The 10,559-nt window shown below is 35.6% G+C and overlaps 1 protein-coding gene across 1 annotated transcript; it reads right to left on the bottom strand.

The window, feature by feature from the left end:
- Positions 1-1,269: 1,269 nt before the first annotated feature.
- LOC106686432 (ankyrin-3) lies at positions 1,270-7,833 on the bottom strand. Its single transcript, XM_014429746.3, has 4 exons — positions 7,748-7,833; positions 4,754-4,805; positions 4,554-4,669; positions 1,270-4,448 (listed from the first exon to the last, which is right to left on the bottom strand). The coding sequence occupies exons 1-4, from the start codon at positions 7,796-7,798 to the stop codon at positions 2,187-2,189; spliced, it is 2,481 nt and encodes an 826-aa protein (XP_014285232.1). The 5' UTR covers positions 7,799-7,833; the 3' UTR covers positions 1,270-2,186.
- Positions 7,834-10,559: the final 2,726 nt, after the last annotated feature.

Consider the following 10,559-nt stretch of genomic DNA (forward strand, 5'->3'; position numbering starts at 1 on the left):
ACGGGATCTCGTAGTATGGGATTGGATTAAGAATTTGAATTGGAGTTTTTCTAATATACAGGAGGGGCGCTGAGTACTAATTACTTGGAATAAAAAGGTACCTAGGAAATACTGGCATCGGAAGGATGGATAGAGCCACTTCAGCTCGACGTGATACTGGGTTATGTGCGTATGGGAACTATTGGTAATATCGGATTCGAGCCTTCAGGTTTGCTAAGCATTTATCATTATTATTATAGTTTGTTTTGATAGGTTTTACTCGTGTGAGGAAGTCATAATGTTCGGAATGGTAGAGACGACGACGATATCTCATGATAATTTCAAATGTACATTTAAAGAAAATCAAATTATATACCTAAAAAAAAAATAGTTCAAATACTGATCAATTGTATAATAACTTACAACATTTTTACTTTCACTTTCCCATATACGGAACATACTGTAATGGTATATATTGCGATCGTGTACAATTCCGAATTCGAGTTTTTGATGAAAATATACGTTTTGAGATCCCCTGAGTCCAAATAACCAAGTCTTGCAAAATGGCCTGTATGAACGGCCTAGCTCCTAAAACGAAAGTGCGGATCTGAAATGAAATGTTTACGCCAAGTTTATTACTAGGACGTTACTGGAACTTTTTCGATCAAATTGACTATCCGGAAATGTCATTTTATTTAATCGATTAGATACATTATTTCAAATTTCTTAAAAACGGCTCTAACGATTTTGATTAAACTCGCTATATCAATGTAAAACTAAATTATCATTGATATCAGCAAGGTCTTAGTCTCATTAAAATAGTTTTATCAGGCCTTAAATGCTGAAACATATATTTATAGTGATAAATCAGACAGCCGAGTGTGCTCGATGCGAATCATGCATAGACGGATTTGTTGCATTTTTTTATTATTGGAAGGAACAAATCTGATGTTTGATATTCACGCCTCGAGAAACACTACAATATGAATTTCTTTGTAGGGACCGGAAAAAAAAATCATTGTTCATAATTGTGTAATGCGCGCATCGCATCAGATTTCTTAAATCATTTGAGTTAAATGAAAGAGCGGCTAGAAAGCAAGTACTTCCTAAGACATGGTTGCAACAATAAAACCAACTTAAAAACTGATAAAAAATATTTCGGATCAGTAGCAAGTCAAAAATACTTAGACGTAGATGCCAGGGAATTTAACCGGATACAGATCGCACTGGAATGTATGGGTTTCGTATTTATGAATTTATAAACAACTTTGGGGTACAGAAATAACAACATACTGGTTAAAATCATTATTTTATTGAACATTTGAAAATTAAAAAAACATATATTTAAAAAAAAAATGGTAAATGTTAAAAACGTTGCTTTACTATTGATTCAAAAATAATAAATTAATTAAATTTTCTGTCCACATACAAGACAGTTCTTACCGCATTCCCTAAAAGGGTAAAAATAAGAATATTTATAACAAAAAAAGTAGAATTACAAATTAAAAAATAACGACAAACTAAAGGCAAGTTTTGATTAATTGTGACTTGCAAGTATAGCGTCTCGGCTCCCCCCCCCCCCATTCCAGCACCACCCTGCCTTTGGAGCCCAATAAGCCCGCCCTTTTATGCTTCACATGACCTGACAGCTTATACTCTCCATTAGACTTCTTCCATAATACATGAGGTTGACAGGATACTATGAAAGTATCCGCTGGGCTTTCTTTGGTATTGTTTCATTTTTGGTTTTATCCAGTTGCTAAATTTGTTTTTCTTTAATTCTTATAACAGAAATAATTGCCTTTTACGAACCACAAGTCCGTTGTGTTTCACTTTATTCTTTTTCATGAGATCTTAACATTTAAATAAGTCCATGGGAATGGTTAATATATTAATCACTAGTGTCATCTCCACGTCTCTTAAAGAACCACTAATTGCTGATAATTTGTGGTATTCTTCCCATATCGATAATTTATTTCTTCTTGCTCCAATTCCAATCATAGACTTTCAAAGCAAAACTTGACTAATGCACAATGCAATGATAAACTAATTAGTTACTGAAGATGATTCTTATGAGTTGAAGTTAACTGTAAATGTAATGAAACCAGCGTTTCTTTATAATTCATTCGTTGAATGATCATTAATTTTGCTGATTCTCGAAAGTATTCTGAATCATCTTGGACAATCAAGTATCAAGAATAGATCTCTCAGTTCTCTTCCATTAGGAGAGCCTTGAGACTAGATATATTAGCGAAGTCGGCTGGCCTCCTACCGTCCTTAGTCTTTGCCTGTCTGTCCGCTCCAGCATTCAGTAACAAACGGACGACTTCTTCGTGACCACCGATTGCCGCGTCGTGGAGAGGTGTGTATCCGAACCTTCCTTTAACTTCGGTGGCGGCCCCCCGCTCGATAAGTAGCTTCACAGTGTCTACCCTACCGAAATAGGCTGCTCGATGTAAAGGTGTGCTTCCACCGTTATCCTTGGATCCGATATTGGCTCCAGCATCCAAAAGAAGTTTTGCCACACCTGGGTATCCTTCATTGGCAGCATGATGAAGCGGAGTCCATCCGAACTTGTCCTTAGCCTCTTTGTTTCCACCTGCCTCAAGTAATACATTTGAAACTGCTTCTTTACCGTAGGCCGCCGCCCAATGAAGAGATGTCCTGCCATTCTTTCCTTTTGCTTCGGGTGCAGCGCCCCCATTTAATAGAGCTTTCACTATCTTACTGTGCCCGTTTTTAGCAGCGGATACAAGAGGAGTAAGGCCAGACGAATCACGAACTTCCAAATTCGCGCCACCGGAAATCAGAGTCTTCACCGCTTCTAAACGCCCTGAGATTACTGCTTCTTGTAATGCGGTTCTTAAGTTCTTGTCCCGCGCTTCTTTTGGTACTCCACTGTTTATTAGGAGTTCAATGACATTTGAAGATCCTGATTTTGCAGCAATGTGAAGTGGAGTTTCGTTGTCTTCAGTTCTGGCTTCTCTGTTAGCCCCTTTGTTAAGAAGATGTCTTACTATATCTATACTTCCTCCTCTAGCGGCTGCAACATGAATAGGAGTCCACCGACTGTTATTAACCGCTTCTATATTTGCTCCTCTCGATAACAGAAGTTTTACTGCTTCAAAGGATCCACTCTTGGCCGCCCAATGTAATGCAGTATTTCCAAACCCGTCTGTACTTTCTATATCCACTCCTGCATCTAAAAGTGATACAAGAGACTCATTACGCCCTTCCGCTGCTAGTTGATGGAGTGGTGAAATCCCACTCGAATCTGTGGAATGTACTCCAGAAAGCAATAGTTTCACTGCTTCAGTCGAGCCCACTTCGGCAGCTAACAGCAAAGGAGTGTACCCCTCACTGTCTTTGATTCCTCTGTTAGCTCCAGCAGCTAATAGTAGTTTCACAGCTGCTGCATGGTTTTCAAACGAAGCTTTATGAAGAGGAGTTCTACCGTTCTTGTCTTGAAAGTTGAGCTTGGCACCTCTGTTCACTAAGGCCATTACAACATCAGAAGAAGAACCTCTAGCAGCAAGTTCAAGAGGTGTGTAACCTGCAACATCGTGCGCTTCCATATGCGCTGCGTTATCTAACAAGGCATCAACAAGTTCTAAACGCCCTCTGGAGGCAGCTTCATGAAGTGCAGTTCGACCAGAATCATCTTTAGCTTCAGTCCGAGCTCCATTGACCAGAAGAGCAAGCAACATTTCAAGAGAACCATTTATCGCGACTAAATGCAATGGAGTCCTCTTTGAGTCGTCAACTGCCTCTAATAGACAACCTCTCTTGATCAATAATTTCGCTGCCGTCACTTGTTCAGTGACAACCACTGCATGTAGTGGAGTCCATCCATTCTTGCCTTTCGCCTCCATGTCAGCTCCATAATTTAATAACACCCAAATAGATTGCATACTGCCGCTGATAGCTGCAATGTGAAGTGGAGTCCAATCATCTTTGTCTTTGATTTCTTTGTTAGCGCCACCGAAAATAAGAAGTTTAACTAATTTCATTGAATCTCTTTTAACAGCTTCGTGGAATGCAGTTTGTCCATTGGAATTCCTTGAATCAGCTGTTGCTCCATAAGCTAGAAGCAGCTTTATAGTCTCTAAGGAGCCACTTCTCACGGCGAGGTGTAGCGGAGTCTCTTCTTTAGAGTCTTTAGCATCTTCGTTCGCTCCACGATTCAGCAATATTTTCACAATGTCAACGTCACCTCTTTCAGACGCATGATGAAGTGGTGTGCGCCCGGTTGAATCTATTGCGTTGATATCAACATCCAATGATAAAAGAGCTTCTAAAACATCCAGCCTTCCTTCACGTACAGCTCGGTGAATGAGCATATATCCTTCCATAGTTGCCGTTCTTGCCATCACTAGCGCTGTCTTATCGTCGAGAGAACCAGAACCATCGAGGTAGTTTTTGACAAGCGAGATTCCATTATCTTTTTTGTTAGTTTCGACCTCCTTGATCTGGAAAATATAGTTTATTGTGAAAATGGTTCTAATTAATTAATTTGACCACGTATTTTAGTTTAATAATAAAAGTAATTCTTTCACTATCGGTATCGTGCTTACCTTATCAGTTGTATTTTCCTGCAGACATTGAGGAAGAAATTTCGTGGTGAAGAATCTCAGATCAGTCATGTCCTGATTCTGGTTGAAGTATCTTAATGTACACAGTTCAATCATCCCTAAAATCATAATGTTTCTTAAGGTAGTATATAGATTATTTCCCGGTTTGGTTTTCAATTCCATACATAATTTTAAGTAATTACCTAAAGTTTGCTTTAACAGTGCCTGAGCATCTCCATTTATGAAAGAGGATTCCTGTAACAGTTGTTAGAGTAAATTATGAAGTAAAAATTCATGGTAAGCTAAGATAATGATTTTTGATCAGATAAAATATTACTTGTGTAGCCCATTTTTCTAACATATTTACTTTTTTCATTTATATATATATATAAAAAAAAAAAAAAAAAAAAAAATTTCATCATAAACATTGAAATAATGACTACAAGTAATATATTTTAATATCGACATGTCGGCCATGTACACTATTTGTTTGTATTTTATACTGGATATGTATGTTCGCCACTGGCCGCAAATTCAAGACTTGTTCTAATGATTGGTAAACAAAGAAAGCAATAAACGTCGATACCACTACTATTTTTTTCGGTTATTACATTAGATTTACTCTATTTTCATTATAAGAAAGAAAAAAATATTTCCAGAAAGAAATCATCTATCAAATAAGTTCACTGCTTTCTTTCTTTTTTTTCTAGAATCCCAAAAATCTAAAATCTAGCTGCGGCTCCCCTCTGCCTACGCCCATGGAGGAATGAAATAAAAAAGTTTGAGATATTTTCCTTTAATTGTAACTACTTTTTCTCCATTATAAAGGAACAAAATCTAAAAGATATTGGTATGGAGAAACAGTGGACATTCAGCTTTCTAGCTATTGCAATCAATTAGATTGAATTTTTTTTTTTCGTGAACCCAGGACATAGGCGGAAAATATATATCCTCCAAAAATTCATAATTTTTGATTGGCATGGAAATTGGTATTTAAGGGTCTCAAAAAGATGCTGAAAACAAATTTGACTTAGTTTTTTTTCTAAAAATATATTTATATTGGCCTACTTTACTGGAAGCTTTTTTGGGTTTTGTAATTTTTAATAAATTTAATTTAAAAAAAAAATGTTTAGTTTTTATTCTTCGTAAAAAATAAATCGATCGATATATGACAATTATTGAATACATTTAGAACAAAGGCAAAATACGATAATTAAAAAAATCGATTTTTTCTTCTTGTTTTTAAGGGGCATAGACAAAAACCCTCGGATACGTGTCTAATATTCGTTCACCTAGTATCATCAAAAAACCTTGATTTCCTTAAACTTGAAAAAACCTAATTTCATTAAAATTAGTAATTTCATGTGCGAAGCCTCACATTTTTATAAGACTTAAGGTCCAATAAAATTGTTCTCCTGAGAAGATTATATGTTAATTGGTTAATAATTTATTTTTGTTTTTGTAGAAAAAAATGAGGTGATTTTAATTATTTTTTCAAAGTTTTAAGTTAACATGTCAGCCAATTAATTTACAGTATATTTTAATCGGTTTGAGAACATTATATGGGTGATCCTAGAAAAAATATAAATCGTTGAGTAATTTTCTAATCGATATATTTTTTTTATCATGATCTTTTCATCCATATTTATAATATCCATTACAAACAATCATTTCTTCTAAAAACAAAAAATATGTTTATGGTCTCAAAACTTTTGGTTATCATTTCTAGTTATAGTAATAGTAATAGTAAATAAATCAATTTTAGAGAGTTATTTCTTTAGTAAATTCAGAATATATTGATCTTTTTTTTTTTTTTTTTTTTTTAAAAGAGGTCAGGGGATACGCTCTATCCGCGGTCCGGTCATATCCAGCTGCTTTCGGAAACATTCTGGATTCTTTTTAAGGTCGGTGACTAAGCTATTTATCAACTCTCTAACAAATAAGGGTTTGCTCCCAAAAAAATTATTTGAGCTATATCATACTGTTCCTTATTATTTCAGCAAGCTACATGAATTCTTGCAGATAATTTACTAGATCGAAATTTTGGCCACAACTATGAAGTTTTTTTTTGTTAGCACCCATGTATTACCTACAATCTCATCTATTTAAAAGATTACATTTTCAAAATAATAAGTGATTTTGATCTTCCAAGTATGCTTTTTGTCTTAGTAAAAAAGTATGCTTTGGTCAAAGCAATTTGAACATGCTCATATTTTTCTTGGAAGAACTAAACTTTTTTGAAAACTCATCGCTGAAAATTATCGTATATATGTGTATATGTATGTAGTCAATTACTTATTTCGTCAGGGAGGACCGAAAAAATATATATGATAAATTATAATCTATTAAAATGTACTATGTAATTGTATGTATCATTAAACGTAGCGGTATTGTCCCTTTGACGTGGCCTCTTAAGGGAAGAACAGCGCCTTAAGGTTTTTGGAAATAAAGTATAACGTAAAATATTGGGACTGAAAACGGATGAATTAACGGGAGAATTTAAATGGCAACAGAACACTGAGTTGAGGAAACTGCATCTTATTAATATTATATCCTATCTTAATAGCAAGATGGGAATATAGAGCTTTCTACGTTTCTTACATATATATAAATGGTAAGGAGAAGTATTCGATCATCACAAATATTTACTCCTGTTTTTAAAAATATTTGAATAGATTCCAATGGAATAAAAATGAACATTAATTACCAGAAGCATACCGAGAATAAATCTTTTTCAGTAAAGGGATTCAAGAAGAACGCAGGAATCACACAAAATAATGAAAACATTTTAATCATAAGAAAAAAAAGAGATTAGTTAACCATTTAGAAAGCTACACAACCCTGAAATTAGGGAACTGCACCCCTCAATATAATTCAGGTTATAGCATTGCCGTGATTAAGATGGGCGTGTAAGGTTGTGGGACGTAGCAACGAACGGGTGCCTAAAATATTAAGTAAACGTCCGAGGGATAGACTGAAATGTAGATAGGGGATTACTGATTTAGTTGATTTGGGGCGTCACTGGACGGGTGTATGTAGAGATCGATAGGTGGTATCGGCATCGAACCTTCGGATTCACTAAGTTTTTTATTATTATTATTGGCCCTTTAAAAATGAACAATGATCACAATATCAAATTTCTGGATAAGGATTCTTTAATTATGTTTCAGACTATAAAACAAGAAAAATTCTCTTACCACAAATGAAGTGCAAGTTATGATTGTCCAAACTACACCCACTTTCCACATTATTCCACGACTGTCTTGATATATGGAAAGGATGTCCGCATTTATATCTAGCCTGCAGTATTATCAAATATCAAAGGTCAGCTGATCCAACTGTTTATCTCATATGTTGATATATTATGACATAATTGCCATTCATATCACATATTGTCTTTGTTTACCAATTATCATTTATCATTTATCTACAGATGCCCCCTGTATATACAGAATATTTTCAAATAAAAGGTAAACAAGATATTAATAAAAATTAAAAATATTTGATTAATGAATTATGCAGTGTAACCAATATAAATAGGCCCTAAGGATGATAGAAAAAATTTAGATCTTAGTTATTACAAATTTGTAGGTCTACACTTATAGTATCATAAATCACCAATAATATAAGTTAAGTATAGGCGAAAGCCAAATGTCAAAAAAAAAAAAAAAAAAAAGGAGGTATAAGATATCAGATGACAAAGGCCGTCAGGTGATTGAATCGATCAGCTAACCGAACTTGTATATACAAGTATATATATAGGGGTGCTGAATACAATAAAAGTCATAAATCGCCCCTCCCCCAAGACCTGAGAGGTGGCAAAGCACAGTCCCCTTGGTCGACGTCCTCGCCGAGGGAAGGACTTCTGGCTCTGCAGCCTGAAGTCACCCACACTCCAACACCACCAGCCGGAATGGTCCCTCCCCATTCCTTGTTAGCCCCTGGCTTATGTAAAAACCGCCTTTATGTAAAAACTGGCTTATATAAAACTACTTATGTAAAAACCGCCCTCAGCGGACCAAGTTTGTAACATCTTATAATGCCGTAAGGCAAAGTAAGATAAAATGTATCAAGTGTATATATAATTCTTAGTTTTTAAGTACTATATATAAATGTATTTGTTTAATAAATAAAAATAATAGGAGGTAAGAAAAAAAAAAAAAAAAAAGTCACTTTACGCCTTCAGCGGACCGTGTAACCCATCTTATACTGCCATACGGCAAACAAAGTTAATATGTAAAATTTGTATATATACTACGAATTATATTATATTATATATTTGTAATTGTAATTATATATGAATAAAGAGGATTTTGAAAAAAAAAATAAATAAATAAAAGTCACTTAAACAACACGAGGAGGCTCCTCAACTCCGGATTTTAAAAAATAGTACTATTTAGGATGGATAATTCACAAGTAACAAATCAACATTACAGGTAACCTTAAAATACCAAAGGTAGTAAAAGGTAATACCCAACACGATTTATTCCTTTTTCACAGTAAAGGGGCCTCTACATGTTGGCCGAGCCATGGCGAACTCTGACATACGCGAGCATGTGGATGGGTGGCTTGGCTAGGTTGGCCTAGGCTCATTGCCGAGCCATCGAGAGTCGGTTTTTGGACACAGATCAAAGGGGTTCGTGAGAGCGCTCGTGTAGCATCTACACCATTGTTCTTTGTCTAGTTACAACTGAGAGCTGTTAGGAGGTTAAAGGTGTTTGTTGGTACTTTTTATAATAAGTTTTATGTTTAATCTTATTTATTTATATTTAATTTCCTTTCATTTTCTTTTTTTGTAATAAAAATAATACAATCCAAGTGCAATGGCTGAAACCACTATTACGTCCGCCATGTTTGCCTCTCTGAATAACACTGACATGTGGATAGCCCGCTCTTTGTTTGCCGAGCATTTGAACGAGCCTTCGATCCGTGGCGAGCGGCCAACATGTGGATACACCTTAAAACACTCACTAATTCACTGTTTCTCTTCTGTTTTAGAGGGATCGGGAAAAAACAAAATAAAATAAAAGTCACTAGCCAAAAGGCAATCCAAGGTATCCCCATAGCCAGCTGTACATATGGCACACCTCACCATATGTACGTACTAATTACCAATAAAGTCTTCTGGTCTAGACCGTATTCTTTCATTATTTCCAGTAATGTCTTTCTATCCACCGATTCGTAGGCTTTCTTAAAGTCAACAAACGAGATGTAGAGGTGTTTTGAGGGGGGGGGGAGGAGGTTTGCCTTGTAGTGTTTTACAATAATTTTAGGCTCAGGATTTGTTCTTGACATGATCTTCTCTTTCTGAAGCCTCCTTGATATTCTCCAATTTTAGGGTCTAATTTTGGGTTAGTCTGTTGAGTAGTTCTTTAGAGAAAATTTTGTAGCTGACGGGTAGTAGGGAACTTCCTCTGTAGTTGTTAGCTTTATTCCTTTCTTCAGCAGGGAATTTATCAGGGCAGTTTTCCATTCTCTAGAGATTTTCTCCTCTATCCAGATGTTCATCATTAGTTCTGTGGTTTTCTTCCTGAATTCAACACCTGTTAGTTTCCACATTTCTGCCAGTAGTCCGTCCTCTCCAGATGCTTTGTTGATTTTTAGCGCCGCGATGATTTCATCTATTTCCTCATGTTGGGTGGGTCCGATTCTATCTCCAGAGGAGTGTTGTCATGTGCAGTTATTCTTTCTTTGGGTTCCTTACAGTTTAGTTTAGCAGTTTTCGAAATAATCCGCCAGTATGTAACATTTTTCCTAGTTTGTTTGTGCCAGTGTCCCGTCCTTTATTTTCAGCACAAGTCCTGGGAAGTTTAACCTTTGATTTTTTATTTAAAAGCCATGTAGAATAGTCTAGAGACGTTTCCCCTGAAACTCTCCTACAGTTCCCCCAGCTGCCTGTTGAGGAATTCCCTTTTTATTTTAGTATTTGGTGTGCTATTTCTCTCTCGATTATATACTTTTGATGGTTTTCGGTTGTTTTGTTATGGTTCCAGTTTTTCCATACTCCCA

This window comes from Halyomorpha halys, unplaced genomic scaffold, assembly GCF_000696795.3.
Source record: "Halyomorpha halys isolate HHAL.00 unplaced genomic scaffold, Hhal_1.1 Scaffold817.1, whole genome shotgun sequence".
NCBI lineage: Eukaryota > Metazoa > Arthropoda > Insecta > Hemiptera > Pentatomidae > Halyomorpha > Halyomorpha halys.